The following is a 19,713-nucleotide window of genomic DNA, read 5'->3' as shown; positions in this document are numbered from 1 at the left end:
TTGTTGAAATGTATGTCCTTGTCAATGAAAGCCTGGTTCTTTTATGTAAAAGCCATGAATACACATAGCCCCAGAAGGAAAGCCTCTAGGACCGCCTCTGGGGCTGCTAGATGCATTCCAGTTCAATCCATTGCTGACCCCTGCTGGAACCCACTGACCACATTGCTGTCCCACTCTTGACTGCACGAGTGGACCCAGAACTCCTTGGGTGACAGGATGCTGCTGATACCCTCTCTGCCATCTACATAAGCCATACAGACCCTGCTTGGAGCGGTAATCACTGTATTCCTTCCTTTTCCTTGGACATTTCCTGACTCTAGGGGTCTGTAGAAGATAGACTTAAGCTTCCTTTTGTTTTATTTACATTTGGTAAGTTTGTTCCCCTGATAGAACCCAATGAGTTGGGGGTGGAGGGTTTCTCTTAGTTCCTCCTTTAGAACTAATAATTTAATCTTGAACCAGACTGAAAATTGGTGGGAGGGAGATATGTTTGGAAGAATAGTAATGTAATTTTTTTCCCTATTTTATTCCATGTGACCATTATCTTTTTAACCAAAGGCCATCCATTTGCCTAAAAAAAATCATGATAGTTACAGTAGGAATGCAGAGGTAAGTAATGACTCTAGTGCAGTGTTTGAAGCCTATAACTAAATAATAATCTTGAAAGCTCTTTGGGGAAAGTAAAATAGGCTCCAAATTTCAAACACTCTTAAATACTAAAAACAAAGCCTGTAGACTGGACAAAAAGTTTTACTATAATCAACAGGCAAAGAAGACTTGGAGTATGACAGTGGTGATTTGCCATCTACCGAGTGAGGAAGTTAAGTGTTCTTCCAGCTGGAAGAGCTAAGAAGAAGAAGGTCAGTGGGATTGAAATGAGACTTACTTGGTGCTTAGATCCTTGAGAGGGAACCCATCTGCTCCTTCATTCCTTGGGCCTTGGCCCAGAATGGGGAAGATGAACATGATATCAAGAACCCAAATACGTTGAGATAGAATCTGTAATTTCCGGGCTAGTCCTTCACTTCCACTCCAAGTTCAACATGGTGCAAGGGCAACATGCTGCCATTCAAGAAGTAATTTGGAAATGACTGAGTGATATCTAAACAGATGGACCTGCATCTGTCCCCCAGTTCCCTGTGGCCTTGGTGTGACATGGAGGGGAACCAGAATATTTTTTATATTTTGGCAAGAGGATACAGAAATGCTGAGAAAACCCCAGGTCCAGAAGAAGTCTGCATTCGGGATGAGACAGTTGCATTCAACAGAGACCTCACAGCTAGAGACTGTAGCAGGTCCATTGGCTCCAGCAGATAAATGAGAAAGGCAGCCAAAAGAACCAGACTGGACCTGTTGTAACTCATTGGGCACAAGCACTATATGCCCAGAGATCCCAGAATAGTTATGGAAAATGAGTACTCAGAGAATAACCACAGCACGCAGTCCTGAGACTGCTTCCCTTTCTGCCATGATGAGAATACATATGCTCCTGGCTTTCAGAAACCATGGTGGAGGAGTTTCTGTTGTGGCTAGTTAAGAACATGACATTGTCTCGGTGAGGATGCAGGTTTGATCCCTGGCCTCGTTCAGTGGGTTAAGGATCCTGTGTTGCTTCAACCTCCAGTGTAAGTCCCAAATGCAAGCTGTAGCCTCAGGTATGGCCACAAGAAAGAGAGAGAGAGAGAGAGAGAGAGAGAGAGAGAGAGAGAGAGAGAGAGAGAGAGAGAGAGAAAGGAGGAAGGAAGGAAGAAAGATGAAAGATGAAAGAAAGGAAGAAAGAAGGAAAGAAAGAAAGATGAAAGGAAGGAAGGAAGGAAGAAAGAAACCATGGTGTGAAGGAGTGGGGAGACACTTGGAAGGAGGCGGCCCTGAGAGAGTTTGACAAATTACAAGGTTTCCTCTGTCACTAACAAGAGTGAGAGCTTCCTAGTAAGATGAAGTGTTCCTAGTAAGATGCAATTAGCTATAAATGAGACAGGATGCTACCATCCTGCACATTTTAGACTGGTTTTCTTTTCTTCCCTTTTACTAAACCAAATTATTTTGAAAGGGGAACTAGCATTTTGGGTCAAGCTCTGAATCACCAAGAACTTTTGTGAAAAAGTGAGAGGCACCAAGATTCTAAAGGAGAAGAAATGAAGGAAGACCTGGGGGTGGGGGGAGATTTTCCGAAGGGAATTTAATTTATTGTCTTTTTTCTTTCTTTCTTTCTTTCTTTCTTTCTTTCTTTCTTTAGCTCCCAGCCTATGCCAGGGCCACAGCAACACAGGATTTGAGCCACATCTGCAACCTACAGCAACACCAGATCCTTAACCCACTGAGGGAGGCCAGGGATCAAACCTACATCCTCGTCCTCAAGGATACTAGTCGGGTGTTGAGCCATGATGGGAACTCTCTCCTAAGGGAATTTAGATTGGATTCAGTTCCTCTGTGATTTAACCTTTGTGGGCACTCCCACCCCTGCCCCCTACCCCAGCAATGATTTTAGAAAAAGGAAACGGGTCTCTGAATTTCTCTGAATGGGTCTCTAGGGAGGGATGGGAGAAGAAACCCCTGTCCAAATTCTGGAATAGGCACTAGAGCTCCTCTAATAAATGGGCAAAACAGTTCTTGATTGCTTTAGATTCTTAGTGTACTATGATTTTTATCCATGTAAAAAATCCATCTCTGCCTACTGTTTTATACTTGGAATTTTATTTTGACTCTAATATTAATCTTGTCATTCCTGCTTGCTTTTATTCACATTTGCCTGGTGTATCCTTTCCTACCCTACCATCTGCTTTTGTTTTTTTAACCAGCAGTAATTTTCCCCCTCCTTTAAAATATTTTTCAGGTTTTTTTTAATATATGCAAGAAATACATGGAGATATTTTCATTTTAAAAAGAGTAAAAGCTTAGAAATCTATACATAGAACTTCCATATGACCCTGCAATCCCACTCTTGGGCATCTATCCGGACAAAGCTCTACTTAAAAGAGACACATGCACCCGCATGTTCATTGCAGCCCTATTCACAATAGCCAGGACATGGAAACAAGCCAAATGTCCATCGACAGATGATTGGATTCGGAAGATTTGGTATATATACACAATGGAATACTACTCAGCCATAAAAAGGATGACATAATGCCATTTGCAGCAACATGGATGGAACTAGAGACTCTCATACTGAGTGAAATGAGCCAGAAAGACAAAGACAAATACCATATGATATCACTTATAACTGGAATCTAATATCCAGCACAAATGAACATCTCCTCAGAAAAGAAAATCATGGACTTGGAGAAAAGACTTGTGGTTGCCTGATGGGAGGGGGAGGGAGTGGGAGGGATCCGGAGCTTGGGCTTATCAGACACAACCTAGAATAGATTTATAAGGAGATCCTGCTGAATAGCATTGAGAACTATGTCTAGATACTCATGTCGCAACAGAAGAAAGGGTGGGGGATGGAGTTCCCGTCGTGGCGCAGTGGTTAACGAATCCGACTAGGAACCATGAGGTTGCGGGTTCCGTCCCTGCCCCTTGCTCAGTGGGTTAACGATCCGGCATTGCCGTGAGCTGTGGTGTAGGTCGCAGACGCGGCTAGGATCCCGCGTTGCTGTGGCTCTGGCGTAGGCGGGAGGCTACAGCTCCGATTCAACTCCTATCCTGGGAACCTCCATATGCCGTGGGAGCGGCCCAAGAAATAGCAACAACAACAACAACAACAACAACAAAAAAAAAGACAAAAGACAGAAGAAAGGGTGGGGGAAAAAACTGTAACTGCAATGTATACATCTAAGGATGACCTGACCCCCTTGCTGTACAGTGGGAAAATAAAAAATAAATAAATAAATAAATAAATAAATAAAACTATAAATATAAAAAAAAAAGAGTAAAAGTATTATATATATATAAGGCTAAAGATTCACTGACCATCTCTTAATTCTCATTTTTTCCTTTAAACTGCCTGTTACTATCCTTTGACCACTTTTTTTTTTTGTCCTTATCTTAAATTTTTGGTTCCTTGTGTATTCTGGATATTAATCCTGTGCCTGTTTTTTGTTTTTTGTTTTTTTTTTTTTTTTCAGAGTATAGCTTGATATTTAATTCTGCTTAGGTTTTCAGATGTAAAATATTTTAGAGTTTTGATGCAGTCAAATCTGTCTTTCCTTTCTTTTTTTAAAAAAATTATATCCACACCCAAGGCATATGGAAGTTCCTAGGCCAGGGACTGAATCCAAGCTGCAGTTATGACCTATGCTGCAACTGCAGCAACACTGGATCCTTTCAACCACTGTGCTGGGCGGGGGATTGAACCTGTGGCTCTGCAGCAACTGAGCTGCTACAGTCAGATTCCTAACCCACTGTGCCATAGTGGGAACTCCTTTAAAAATTTTTGTTTTTAAAATTTTTGTGTCCTAAACAAAAAGTCTTCTTTATCCAAGGATATTTTCCTATTTTTTTTTTTTTTTGACTAATACCTTTGATAGCTTAGAAATGTTTAGGTCTTTACCATCTGGGATTGACTTTTCTGAAAGATTTGGGATAGAATGCAATATATTTTAGTTTGTTTCATTTTCTCATGAAGAGAAATTTATTGACTAGTCCGTCTTTTCCATATTCACGTGAAGTGCCATTATCTCTTACGTGCCAACCTCTGTATTCACACTTCTAAGTTCTTTTTTCAATCCACATACCTATTTGTCTATTCCTGCACTATACCACACTGTTTTACTGTCATACTTTGTAATATTTTGATATCTAGCAAATCAACTCTCCCTCTGTACCGCTCCCCCTACCTCCACATGATCTTCTGTAATAATTCCTTGAAAAGGTTTCATGAGGAGTTCCCATCATAGCTCAGTGGTTAACAAATCCAACTAGGAACCATGAGGTTGCGGGTTCGATCCCTGCCCTTGCTTAGTGGGTTAAGGATTTGGCATAGCCATGAGCTGTGGTGTAGGTCACAGACGAGGCTCGGATCTGGCATTGCTGTGGCTGTGGCATAGGCCAGTGGCTACAGCTTTGATTAGACCCCTAGCCTGGGAATCTCCACATGCCTTGGGTGCAGCCCTAGAAAAGACAAAAAGACAAAAAAAAAAAAAAAAAGTTTCATGAAAAATATTTTTGGAGTTTTTATTAGAATTGAATTAAATATATAAATTTGAAAAAAGACTGACATCTTTATAGAATTGAGTTTTATCATCTACGAGAACATTATTTAGCTCCACTTAGTCATATTTTCTTTTACATTATTCAGTAAAAGTTTTATAGTCTTGTCTATAAAGATTCTTTATGTTATTCATTGCTACTGCATGTGGAATCTATTTTTTCTGATTGATGATTGCTGGCATATAGGAAAGTCTTCAACTAATGTAGTGAATTATATCAATAGAGCTCTATTGTTGAATTAATCTTGCATTTATGAAATAAATTTAACATGATCATGATGCATTATTATTTTCATTTGCTGCTGAAATATAATTTCTAATATTTTACTTGGGATTTTTGCATCCATCTTTATAAACAAAAAAGTGGTATTTTTGTTCTTATCTTTTACTTGCCTTGTTTTGGTATTAAGGTTAGCTTAACTATACAACATGAAGTAAATTAGATAATTTTCTCTTTGTATGATTTAAAACAATTTAGAAAATATAGAAGTTATCTGTTTTTTGAAAGTTTAGAGAACTTGCCTATATAACTGTTTAGACCTAGTGCCTTTTTTGGTGATAGATTTTTAAAAAAATACTATTCCAGTTTCATATTTTCTACATATTCTTACCATTTTGAAATTTTTGAATTTTACTGTAAAATTATCCACATATTTTTCAACTCTATTGGTATAAAGTTGTTAGTATTATTCTCTAATTTAAAAAATGAGCTCATGCATTATAATTTTATCTTCTTTTTTATTTCTGATAATCTTTTGTGCCTTCTCTCCTTTTTCTTAATCATATTTGCCAAAGAAATCTATTTTTATTGGGCTCTTAAAAATGTTTTGGACAACTCTATTCATTTTCTTCTTCTGTTTCACTAATTTCTGCTTTTACTTATGGCAGTATTTTTCAACCTTTCTTCAGGAGACTTTTTAGACTTTTTCCCCTGCCTTAATCACAACTTTCCTCTCCCTTCCCTCCAAATCTTAAACCACACATAGAGTATATCTCTGTTTATGTGATACCATCTTTTGAAGAGCCACACCATTGTAATATGTAACATTTTTTTTTTCATTTTTTTCAGACCTCAAGAACCAATTTTCACTCTCTTGGGGACAATGTCTTCTATTATCCATGGTAATGTCTCTTTCTACTTTCTTTAGGTTTATTTTCCTTCTCTTCTGGAGCTGAAAGCTTGGTTCATTCACTTTCAAAATGTTTTTCTTTAATAAAAAAATTTAAGGCTATGACTCTACTTTCTCCCCAGTGCTATTTGCTTGCATCACAGAAGTTCTGCTATGTTGTGCTTTTGGTTTTCATTCAGTTCTAAATTTTCATAATTGCCACTTTTATCTGAGTTATGTAGAGGCTTGCTTTTACATTTCCCAATATGTGGATTTAGGATTAGATTTTCATTATAATTTTACGTGACTGCTTATCTGGAGTTTGTTGAGATTTTCTTTCTATCTTACCACATGGTCAACAGGAATTCCTGCAATCTTTCAAAGTTCAATGTTTACTGTAGGGCTTTTTTTTTTTTTTTTTTTCTGTAGGCTTTTCGTGGAGGCTCTTTATCATTTAAGAATTATTTTTGATACAAGTTTGCTAAGGTCTTTAGAATTATTTTTGATACTAGTTTGCTAAGGTTTTTAAAATTAAATCACAAATCGGTGTTGAGTTTTAACAAATATTATTTTGGAACAAATCGTGCTGTTGTCTTCCTAATTTCTATTAATTTGATTAATTACTTTTATATAGTTCATGAGTCTTATTTACCCAATGCTTTCCCGTAGAGGCCTAACTCTGTACATTCTCCAAGCCATGTTTTGCTCTCATTTACAAAGGTAATATTACTGAGATTAAGCTAAAAATGTTGGAAATATCTACATTTTCTGTAACATTCTAATATATCTATCTTATGTTGATGGGGTGATTTCTCTCTCTTTTTTTTTTTTTGCAGATTTAGGTAGTACCTCTCAATATTTCCCTGGATCTGAGATCCCTGGTGGCAGTGGGCATTTCTATTTTCTTTCTGAGAGTTTGCTTTCATTCTTCGATTATATCTCTTTGGGTTTCAATTACCTCCTTTAATTTGTAATGATTAAACTACCACCCTTTTCTATAGTCCCATCATTTGGTTCCTGGTCTTTCTCATTTTCCCATTTGTATTGTTAACTTTTTGTGTCCTTTAAAAACACAACTTCCTTCTCTTCCTCCAGTTCAATTGGCCTGTCTTCCTTTACTCATTTTTCACCCTCCCACTGATGACATTTTGATTTCAAGATCTAAACATATATTTGAAACAAATATAGTTCCTACTGGATTTCCTGAGTAGACCTGCTTCCTAGGGAGAAAAGAATTCAGGTGCAACCCTCTTTAACATTCTTCCTAACCTTTGGAATTGGAATAGCATTGCTTCTCTCTATCTCAAAGCCCCATATAACAAACCTTTGTATTTCTCTTTTTACATTTATGATTAAAATCCACGATTCCTCTGTAACTGAATGCATAACTTGAGTCCTTGAAATTCTCCTGCCAGGGCTTATAGAGTCAACACATCAGGAACCAACTTGGGACATAAATAGAAAGTGGCTCTGGATACCCAGGTGAATTAAAGAACTTGACCCCTCCCATACATCTCTTCCTAGGCCCTATAAAAAGATGTAATTCATATCAAGATAAACCCAAATTGGGTGAAACTAATATAATGACAGCTGCTAATCTCCAGAGGAATTTAAGAGTAGACTCTCCTAAATTTGTTTGAAGTACACATGCAACTTATGCCATCAAATTCCTTAAAGTCTTCATCTGCAATTTGGGTTGAGAATAAAAAGCAGCACAAATTTTTCCTTTCAGTAGTGCCTTTCCCTTCTGCAGCAAGCCTGTCTCAACTATACCTATACGAATCAAGATCAGCCACAGTGACCGGTGAAGCCTACTTTTGCAAAGCCCTACATGCAGTACCTCTTAAAAAAACAGTGATTTGCCTATGGACACTAGCTACCACAAGCTGCTAGAACCTGGAAAGGCCAAAGAACTGAAATGCCTGAGATCATGAAAGCACTGAAGCCTGTGCCCTGGTACACTAGATGCTCCATCTCCACACATCTTAATTTGGTCCCCTAATTCCAGTGTAGTGCCTACTTCTCAAGACTTAATAGCCAATGCATATTTACATGTGTTGGAGCCTAAGGGAGAAACTTAATCATACTCCTTTCCTTTCTAAGTTCTCAATTGACTAGATAATAAATACCGAAATCAGACCAATGAGGATCAAACGATCAGTATTTTGCTGTATGTATGGACAAAATTGGACTTTCTCATACTATCCCTCTGTTGCCTTTTCCACCTCTACCAATTCCTCCTGTTGGGATTACTCACCCAAAGAATATACAAAGGAAACACTTACCTGGGGGAGCTGCAAGGTGGCATGGATGCTCCAAAAGTGGAGACACAGAGGTGCTCTTCAGACCTGCCTCTGGAAGGCAGGCCTGGGACTCAGCCGGTGTGCTTACCATATGAAAGCTGTATCTGAGTAGAGTTGATATACATTGCAGGCAAAGAGGTTCCAAAAGAGAGAAGATAGCTTAGAATGAGTGAGTGAGTGTGTGTGTGTGTGTGTGTGTGTATAGACAATAACCTTCTTCTGTATGTCTGTATCAGACTACACAATCTTCCTTTGGAGACAAATGAGAAAACTAGAGGTAGAGAGAGGAGTCAAGAGTGGTGTTCCAATACAGTTCCCTACTCGGAGGAGAATAGGGAAATAGGGACAATGACAGATTCTTGTCCCTATAGGTGGGGCAAGGCCTGTACTCTTCAGCCCCTCTCCCCCACCCAGTAGGGGCAGGGGATCCAATTCCCTCATCCCCAAGGTCTGACCTGGAATTCATTCCCACCTTCCAATGCAGACTTCAGGAAGAGCTCTATTAATAGATTCTGTTACTAGGTCATTGCTACATCAGAACTCAGGAAGGTGGGAGTGGGGCAAGGTCCCAGAGGTTCAGATTGACCCCAACTAAACCCCAGACACACTCATTTGTTGAGCTCCTTCTGATCTAAAAAAAAAAAAAAAATGAAGCAGAAGAAGTGTTAATAAAATTAGGAAGCCCCTTTCAAGGCATTTGACTAATAACTGGTTGTCAAGAGCTGTCTGGCTGCTGGAGTGAAAAAGGTAACTGTACACAGACAAAGAAAGACCAGCCTACAAATATTGCCTCCATTGTCTGCCTCCTTTTTCACCACCCCAAATCCCTGGAGAAGTCATTGAAAGGTGTGCTGCATTTAGATTGTCAAAGGCCACCCCCAGACAAAAGTCCCCAAGGTACAAGAACTCAAATAAGGACACTACTTGGGAGATTTTAAATCAAAAGTTATTTATCAGAGGTGATTGGAAAAGTCAAGCTTTCTTGAGCCCAATTCCAGAATGGTCAGGGGGAGTTTCTCTCCTCTTAGCTTCATTGGTCCACCTACTTAATGGCAGTTCTCCTACTAAAGGGGACCAAGGGGAAATCATAATTCTCAAGGGGGCCCTAGAGTGCCCGTCCTATCAAGTCCCAGATGAGGAGACAAACCAAGCAAAGGTAGGACTCTTTCCACTACCAAAACCCACCTCTGCAATTGGGGGCCTCCTCTTCCCACATGTAACTCAAGGAGAACTCCACCTACCCTGCTTAGTCTTCTTTAGGAAACACTGAACCTCTTCATACCCTTTGGGTCCTTCCTAAATACCCTTCCTTCACTTAATGTAGGAGCACTTAGCAGAGTCCCAGTGTTCGTATCACTCACTCTCTCAAGGAAGCTGGAGTGCCCAGGACTAGAAACAGACATTGAAAATTAATAAAAGATAAAAGTCTCTCCCAAGATGCTAAAGAGGCCTTCTCACTTTAAGCCCATATCGTGAGGATGGAGAGAATGCACTCAACCTGCTAAGAGAAGGGCTTTGGGGTTAAACACAACAGGCAAAGAGTTCAGTGGGGACTGGACATTTGAAGGAACATAGAAGTGACAGGAAATAGGGAAGGAGGGGATCCTAGTGGCAGTAAGGGAGAGAGGTGTCTTTTGACTGAGGGCCCAGATGGGGTAAACAAGCCTGAGGGAAGGAGTCACTTCGAAGGCCAAATAACTAAGTTCTAGTCATGGCTTTTGCCAGCAACTCAGCATATGACTCTGAACTTATCTAGCCCTCGGTGTCTTCATCTGAAAAAAAAAAAGGGGGGGGGGAGCTGTTTGTTTAACTAAATGCCTGTATTATCTTTTGATATTATGGCATTCTCCACAAGAGTGATCGATGGACCATTATAAGATATTCAGGAGGGGGCCAAAGGGGACCTTACCAGAGAAGAAAATAACTTTCAGTCCCATCTCTAATGAACGGGTCACATCTAAACAATTCACACATACATAAGCAGAGTGGCTGACAATTTCATTCATAGCAGCAGAGATACATAGAGGAAAAAAAATAAATACTGGTAATGCTCAATTCCTGCATTGAGGGAGAGGGATCCTGAGGGTGTAACTTGGAGGAAATCCAAGATCAGGGGAGAAGGGTCCTTCTACTTGACAATAACTTTCGCCTTGCTGTCCCTTCCCCAAATTGAGAGAAGCCAGCTCTTTGGAAGAAGCCACTCCCACCTTCCCCTTCCCAAACCACCAACTCACCTGTTGCAGAAACAAAAATGCACAGACCCCAAGGGAAATTACCCCCTAGCTAGCCACTAAGAAATGAACAGAATCTACCACACCTGAGGTTACTTGGGAGTGGGCAGCTGGGACCAAAAGCCCCTATTTCCCTGAACATTAACAATGGTTCTGAGAGGTCTTGGTTTGGACCTATCTCACCCACAGTCACTTGGGTTTGCCCTCTTGGTGAGGTGGGAACTAGCCTGGACCACCCTTTTATTTCTCGTGCTTTTATGATTGTTTCCAAAATTTTAAACCAATCTTGTGAGTGGGCCAGGAAGTTACCCCTCCAAGTAGGACTCCAAATGAGAAGAAAAGCTACGACGCAGCTGCAAGGTTCCAACCCTTGCAATAGGACCTGCAAACAGACTCGCATCACTCCCCAGACACCAAAAGCATCTCCCAGCCATACATCCACATAGACGCTTACATGGCCTCTCCTGGAAGAGGTAGCTGGGGCAATCGGGGAGTGGACGACATCAATCTCCTATCAACTTGGGATCCCTGTTTAAAAGATACTAAAAATACATTAGTAAACATTGCCATTTACAGAAATAGAAATCATTTCTGTTTCCAAAGGCCTCTCACCATTCCAGTCCTGGATACTTCCAAGACTGCCACCCCTGACACCCTCTCCAAGGTCCGCCCTGGTGGGTGGGTAAAACACCAGAGTCCTTTGAGACTGGGAGCTCCTCAGGCACCTGAGAATTCCAGTTTCACATCTCTGGTTCCCATGGAAGGGAGAATCTTCAGGACTCTAGAGAGTACCAGAGTTCATCCCTTCTTACAAGTTCCTGAGGGTTGTCTTGAGGCAACCCCCCCTTTTGGATGATATACGTGTTGTAAGAATTCCTGTTATTTTCGGGCCCTCAGTCCCTCCCCAGGGTCCAACGTGCCTGCCTGGACCCACTTTCACAGCGGAGAAGCCAGTCTGTGCCTTGGTCTAATCACTCTGGGAAAGAGGGATGGGTTGAGAGAAAGCAAGGACAACGGCCTGGGGGATCGTCCTTGAGGGGACGGCTATCAGCAATGACTGTCAGGCAAGCAGGTAGTGAAGCTGGGCACCTGCCCGGGGACGGAGCCGGAGCTGTCCACCAGGTTGGCGGGTTGCGAGTCGACGCGGGGAGTGCGACGGCGCCCCCGGTACTCAATCATGTCGGGATGATAGGCTGGGTGGCGACGGGCGTGCTTGGTCAGGTGGTCGCTCCGGGAGAACTGCTTGGGGCAGAGGGGGCAGGAGAAGCGCTTTTCGCCCGTGTGCGTCCTGTAGTGGCGGGCCAGCTCGTCGGAGCGCGTGAACTTCTTGTCGCAGTCGAGCCAGTCGCAGGAGAAAGGGCGCTCACCCGTGTGGGTGCGCTGGTGGGACTTCAGATGCGATGACTTGTAATAGGCTTTGTTGCAGCCCGGGAAGGGGCAGCGGTGGCGCTTGGCAGCAGGTGTGACTGGCCTCCGACGAGGTACTGAACCCGTGGCGGGGGTGGGGCCGGCTCCAGGGGCCACGCCAGGGACCCCGCCAGGGTGGGCAGGCGCTCCGGGGACCGCTGGCGCGCCTGGGACCACGAGCGCGCCGGGAGAGCGCGCGGGTCCGGATACCTCCGCCGCGCTGGAGGCCAGGGTCGGCTGGGAGCACCGGGGCGTGCCGGAGCACGGGGTCGGGTCGGAGGAGCTGGACGAGGCACGCAGAGCTTCCCCCGAGTACTCCCCGAAGCCCTCCCCAGAGCCGCCGCGCAAGTCAGCCAAGACGCTTGCAGCCAGCAGGTGGGGCGCGGCGCCGCCCGCGCCGGGGCTGGGGGCGGGGACCTGGGGGAACGGGGGGACCGACGCGGGCCCCGGTGGCCCCGGTCCCGGCAGAGCGGACTCCGGCGGCGCCGCACCCACCTCCGAGCTTGCCGCTCCGCCCGCGCCCTCGGGGTCCGGCGGGCGGCGGTGAACCACGGCACCCGCGGACATGGACACCAAGCACTCAGCGGCGAAGTAGTCCAGGCACGCCACGGCAGCCGACATGCTGGCACCGCCGGGCCGCCGGCGCGCGCCGTCCGAGCGCGGCCGGCCGCGGGCGAGAGAGTTCTCGGGAGCGTCCGTCCCGCAGCCTCGGAGCGAGAAGCAGGAGGCCCGGTGCGCGCCGCCAGCCACCCGCCACCCGCCACCCGCCACCCGCTGCCGCCGCCGCTGCCGCCGCCCGCGCGGAGCCCGCCCCGCCTGACGCGCCCCTGACGCACCGGAGCCCGCGGGGGCGGCGGGACCCGCCCCGGCCCGCAGGACACCCCCTCGGAACGCGCGGTCCACCGGGCTAAGTCATTTTTAACAGCCTAAGAAATTATCTTGTCTTCGCGTTCTTGCCTCTGCTGGTGAGCCAGGTAATTTTAATAAAGAGAAAACTCCCCGATCGTAACTTCTGGGCAGCCTGCCGGCTTCGCCCCCCCTCGCCCGCTGGTCCTCCGCCAGCTGGGTGTCCGGCGGAGTCCGAGAAACTTTTTTTTTTAAGGAAAAAAAAATGCTTATACATGACATGTCTTTCGATTCATAATTACGATTGCTGGTTAAGCGGGCTGGAATTACATTTCACTTCTGTCTGCCGCTCTCAGATCAAATTTAAAATATCCCCGTGTCTTCATCAAAGAAAGTTTTCTCATTTACAGTTCCACTGTTAACCCAGGGTCGGTACCAATTCCCTAAGTAGAGCCACTACGTAGCCATTAATTAATAGCATTTTGAACCAGAAACATTTTTAACCTTGAAAAAGCAAAGAATCCTCTCATGGTTGAAATTGAAACTTAAAATCCTTTGAGTAACGATTTAACTATTCAAGCAACGAAAGAAAAATGCATGTTTAAACTGCATTAACCTGTCACATGCATACAAACAAATTTCCACGCTGAAATATAAATTATAGACTAGCAGCGAGATAAACACATTAAAATGGACTCCCACAATTTTAATAATAGAAAGTCACGTTTCCAATTAGGCAACATCTTTTATTTTTCTGTTGACAAAAATTAAAAATAAGGAAACGCAGCAAATTATATAGATTGCTCTTACGGTGTTTGTGATTGTGGAGGTTTTTCTTTTTATATAATCAGATATCTGTGTATATATATGTTTACATTTCTTCACTGCTTTCATTTTTTTCCTCCTTTGATTTTTAAAAAATTAAAATAAAAACACACAAAAAAGCAAACAGGATAATTTCTAAAAACGGTCACAGTATGGTTTTTGATGTATACAAGCTTTACTTATATATTATTGAATTATGTGCAGTTTGTAATTCTTTAGTACTTTTTCTTTTGAAAATTAAAAATGCATGTACCTCCAGAGTAACATACATTAATTCCTAGAATAATCAAATGTGAAATATTTGTCATATTTGCTTCAGGTTTTTTATTTGTATCAAAGATTCCAGAGAGAGTTGACTGTCACCTAGTTTCTCTCCCCAGTTTCATTCACCTTTCTCCCGCCTTGCCTAGGTAATCAGTATCATAAAGTGTGTATTCTTCTAGCACTGTCATGATACTTTATTACCTAATTACCAATATTTGCATGCTTATATATTTTAAATTTTCTTGATAAATGATACATTTAGTGTACATATCATTTTGCAACTTACTTTTTCCCCTCAATATGATTTTGAGAACTATTCATGTTGATACTTCTAGAATCTACTTTATTCATTTCAGTAGTTTTATGACCTTGTCAGCTTTGTTATTTTTATGGAGATTCCATTCTAAACCAGATAATTATTATAAAGCTGCTTGCCTCAAAATTTTAGACAATTAACTCTCAATCTACACATATTAAAATTCTATGAGATAGAATTCTTAACTAGCTGTTTTTCTTTTAATATTATTATTTAGAAAAAAGTCTAAAGCTATCTTAAAATGCAGAGAGAATATTACAGGCACCCATGTACCTGTCTCATGTGACTGGTAAATGTCAGCATTTTGCCATATCTGCTTCAGGTGAATTTTTAAAAAATTGAATTACTGAACATTTCTGATAAAACTGAAGTCCCTTTGTACTCCTCCCCCAAACCATTTTCCACCCTTTTCTCCAAAGGCAAACACTATCATGAATTTCCAATCTAGGCTTTATGCTTCTACTACATGTGAACCTGCACAGATACAGACTCTTGCTTTGATTTTTAAAATGCACATGTGTGGTGTTAGACTATGCATATTCTGTGACTTGTTTTTTTTCCCTTCATGGTACGTTTTCATTCTTTCTCTCCATGTTGATAAATATACATCTAGTTCATTCATTTTAATGGCTATATTGTGGGTCCATGCATATGAATGTGCTGTGTTTATTTTTTCCCCTATGGATGAATATTTAAGCTGCTGCCAATATTTTGGTATTAAGGGCAATGCCGATATGAACATATGTGTACGTGTGTCCCTCGCACACATGTGAGAATTTCTCTGTCTACCTGCATTGGGAATTGCTAGGTGACACGCAGATTTTCAGTTTCATTAGACACTGCCGAATGGGTCTCCAGTTTACACACCCGTCAGCAGTGTGTGAGAGTTCTTGTTTTCCTCACATGACCTTTAATACTTTCTAGATTCAGACTTTTCTTATTTTGGACAATTTGATTTTTTTTAAAAACCCAATATCTCATTGTTTATTTGAATTTCCCTCACTGCTAATGAGGTTGAGTATTTCTTTATGGATTTATTGGATATTAAGTGTTCTGAGTCTGTGGTTTATTTTTTCACAGTTCTCATTCATTTTTCCAGTGGGCTGTGTACGTTGTCATCTTTTCCCCTCTTGATGTGTAGGAATTCATACATATAGGCATTATATTGTCTCATTCCATGGCTCCTCTTTTAACTGCTTTTGATAACTTTTCTACTACAGAAAATTTTAAACGTAGGTATTTAGTCACTGATCTTTATAGTTTGTGTCATTTGTGTCCTATTAAAGGCACCTCTCTATACCTGATGCTACAAAGATAGCCTCCTGTGTTTTTTTCCTTAATGTTTTAAAGTTTTGTTTTCCACACTTGTAAAGTTGATCCATCCAGGACTTACTTCTTTGAACAGTGTAAAGTAGGAATTTAATTTTACTCTTCCTTCCCCTGTATGGAAAATCTGTTGTCCTGACCTGACTTACTAAACAGTTTTTCATTCCCTTCATTAATGTGTAATGCCCCTGTGATTATTTTTTAATTTTATTGGAGTATACAGTGATTTACAATATTGTGTTAATTTCAGGTGTACCGCAAAGTGATGCAGTTATACATATACCCATTCTTTTTAAAATTCTTTTCCCATATAGGTTAATAAAGAATATTGAGTAGCTCCCTGTGCTATGAAGTAGGTCCTTGTTGGTTATCTGTTTCACATATAACCAGTATGTATATGTAAATCCCAATCTCCTAATTTATCCCCCCCCCAATGTTTCCCCTTTGGTAACCATAAGTTTGTTTTTGAAATCTGCGAGTCTGTTTCTGTTTGCCACTGATTTTAAATTAAATTTCCATATATTCACAAATATATTCCTGCTTTGTCCTCTTCTCTGTCAGGCCAATTCTGAGCCAATACCACACTGTTTTAATTATTGTGGCTTTATAATAAGTCTATGGGTAGAAGGGCATTTCCCCAATTTGTTCATTTAAAAAATTATACCAACCATTTTTGGACTTCTGCTCTTCCATACTAAGTTTAGCACCAGTTTGTCAACTTCCAATGAAAAACTTTTTTTTTTTTTGTATTTTGCTGAGTTAAATTTGTAGGTTTACTTGGGGAGATATGACAGCTTTTTTATAAAATAGTCATCCAGTATATTAATATTATTTTGATTTCTTCATATCCTTCCATAACATTTTATAATTTGCATATAAAACTCTTGTACCCTCTTTGCTAGATTTATTCCTAGGTACCTGACAACTTTTGTTGCTGTTTTAAGTGGGATCCTTTAAAAATTTTTTAATTGGTACATGCTGCTGTTTAGAATTGTTACTGATCTGGGAATAATCCTGTTTTAGCAAATATGCTGAACTTTCTTATTAGTTAATTTGCAGAGTCTCTTGTATTTTCATGTAGCTAATATTATCTTTAACTAATACTCTTGATACTTTCCCCTTTTCTTATATCATTGGATGGGCTGGGACCTCCAATATAACATCAACTAGCAAGAGTGAGAGCAAGCATTGTTTTCCTATTTCTATCTCATTGAGAATGTTTCTAAAATGTCATCATTATTTATGATAACAGCTGTTAGTTTTTATTAGAAACTTTTTATCAGGTTAGGAAGTCCCCTTCTATCCCAGTTGAGTTCAAAGTGGGAATATTTTAAAACCATGAAAGAATATTGGCTTTTATTAAGTGCTTTTTTTCTGGGCACTGATAAAATGATCAGTTTTCTTTGATGATTATCAGTTTTGCCTTTGATATGTTAAAGTAATGGGTCATTTTGATAGGTCACTTTTCCTAATGTGGATTTATCTTTGCATTCTTTGACATAAACTTTGTTTTGCCACAATGTGCTATTTTTTAAAATACATTGCTTCATGCAATTGGTAAATGCTTTTTAATTTTAGCATGTGTGTTCATAAGTGATACTGGCTTCTAATTTTCTTTTCTTGTGCTACCTTTCTTTGTCTATGTTTATATCACCCTCATAACATGCACTTGGAAATTTCCCTTCTTCTATTTTCTGTAACAGTTTGGGATGAGACAGGTATTATTTGTTCTTTGAATATATGGTAAATCTCATCTGTGAAACTATCATATTTTGAAAACTCAGTTCATTTTTTCCCATGATTATTAGTTTATTTGGATTTTTTATTTCTTTTTGAGTCAACTTAGACTTTTGAGTTTAATGTGTTACTCCTTTAAAAAAAAGTTATCAAGTTAAATAATCAACACATTAATTTCCAGTGTTTCTTATTTTCTAAAATATAACTGAGGGCTATAAGTTCCCCTTGAAGAGAAATTTCCCTTGTTTTATCTGTATTCCACAAGTTTTCAAAATTGTACTTTCATTGTTATTCAGTTCTGTGTTATAATTCCACTCTGATTTCTTAGATGCTAAATTTTCAGAAGGGTGCTTTTTGTGGATGGGAGACTTCCTCCCAACAGTATAGAAAAAGTAATCTTTACTTTTGTGTAGGTGATCACCTGCGGGAAGCTCTTTCTGGGAAAAAAGGGAGGTGTCTCTGTGTGTAAGGTAGGTATTTGTTTATGTGTTTATTAATTTGTGGATGTGGTGCTGATGTTGCAGATTGTCGAGATGATCCTCTTGAATTTTGGAAAAGCAGCGCAAATGAGGGGCTTGAGGCTGGGGTGCTACCAGTGACTTGGACGTTGCTGAAGGTGGTCTTCCAGTTCAATGGAAGACACTCGGTCTCTAACTGCTGAGAAGGACCTCCTGGGAGGTTTCTCTGAGAAGAGGCAGAACTGGAGGAAACTGTAGGGAAGAGATGCCTTGTACGTAGGGTGTTTCTTTGGGAAAGGAGGGTAGCTTCCTTGTTGTTTATTGTTATTTCTTGGGATTGAGGGAGTCACTGGATGAGGGACAGGACTTCAGTTGTTGATGTTGATGAGAAGACCTAGGTCTCTATCACTTCAGCTGATCTGTAACCAGTGCATATTGTGTAACCTCTTAGGAATTGGCTCTGGAAGTGTAATGGGGGATTATTTGAAATGGAAAGTAGAATAAGGGTAATTTCTCAATGTAGTGATTACTGTGGCTTGAAGTAAACAGTACAGGAGTATCTCTCCTGAGCTTATTCAGAAGCCTCTAGCAGCAACATCAAAGAGATGTTCCTGAAGGCCTGGAGAGGCTGACCTCTTCACCCCCTTGGTCACAGGTAGTTCAGAGGAGGCACATAGTAGGCATTCTATAAATATATATAGGGAATAAATAAAGAGGACTATATAAACTGACAGAGTAGTATCACTATTCATTTGTGATTACCCATCTCAAATAGATGCTCAACAAACCTAGAAGTATTGCAAGTCCACTTGCATCTGTGCCAGTCTCTCCTCCCCACCTTTTGGCAAAGGCCATCCCATTCTCATGAGTTCTAGGCCCGTTACTTCTTGCTTTCTTGGGGTCCACAATCCATAACATCACTCCTCTCCCTCCATCATCATCTCTCTCTTCTACTCTACAGAATAATTTGAATCAACATTCAATAGTGAACTAGTATCTCCAGTTAAAAAAAATAAACTCCCCCCTTGACTCTCCATCTCCTCTAGCTGTTGTCACATAGCCATATCCCCCTTTAAAACTAAATTTCCCAAAGACGGATATCTTATATATTCTCTGTCACCATTTCTGTATCCTCATGGATTATTAAAATTACTTCAATATTTAGCCCTTACTTTGCTACAGAAAAAGATCACCATCGATGAACAACAGTGGGAATGTATTTAATGCCACTGAACTGTACACCTGAAAATGATTTGAAGTGGTAAATTTTATGTTATATTATTTTACCACAATAAAAAATCTTTCTCAAAAATAAAGAAAAAAAGATCAACATTGATGTCCACGTTGCTAAATCCAATCTTCCAATTAATAGGACTCTCAGAGCAGCTGAGTAATCCTTGATACATTCTCTCCTTTTTCGATTTCGGTGATATTCTTCCGACTTTCTAATTGTTCCTTTTCAGTATTACTTGTTCATTTATCTTCCTTTACCAAAGCTTCAAAGTTTAGAGTTCTACAGAATTCTATATAGGGCCCTTTTCTCACAATTCTACCCCTTCTCTCTAGGTAATTTTGAACATTTGCCATGACTTAGGTACACCTGTATACCAGTAATTTCTGAAATTATAATCTTTACCCTCTCTACGTTTTCCAGCTATGTCAGGTAGTTCTACATCCTGATGACTACTTGATAACTCCCCACCCCTCCTGCGATGTCTCATAGATACTGTGAACTTAT

At 40.8% G+C, this 19,713-nt stretch overlaps 1 protein-coding gene across 1 annotated transcript; it reads right to left on the bottom strand.

Moving 5' to 3' along the window:
- KLF14 (Kruppel like factor 14) lies at window positions 11,036–13,089 on the bottom strand. The gene is given in 1 exon segment (NM_001134348.2): window positions 11,036–13,089. A coding segment is annotated over 1 exon segment (981 nt). The 5' UTR covers window positions 12,825–13,089; the 3' UTR covers window positions 11,036–11,843.

The sequence above is a fragment of the Sus scrofa genome, chromosome 18 (assembly GCF_000003025.6).
Source record: "Sus scrofa isolate TJ Tabasco breed Duroc chromosome 18, Sscrofa11.1, whole genome shotgun sequence".
Classification (NCBI taxonomy): Eukaryota; Metazoa; Chordata; class Mammalia; order Artiodactyla; family Suidae; genus Sus; species Sus scrofa.
The sequence above is the reverse complement of the archived record's forward strand: the minus strand, read 5'-3'. Positions and strand labels throughout refer to the sequence as shown.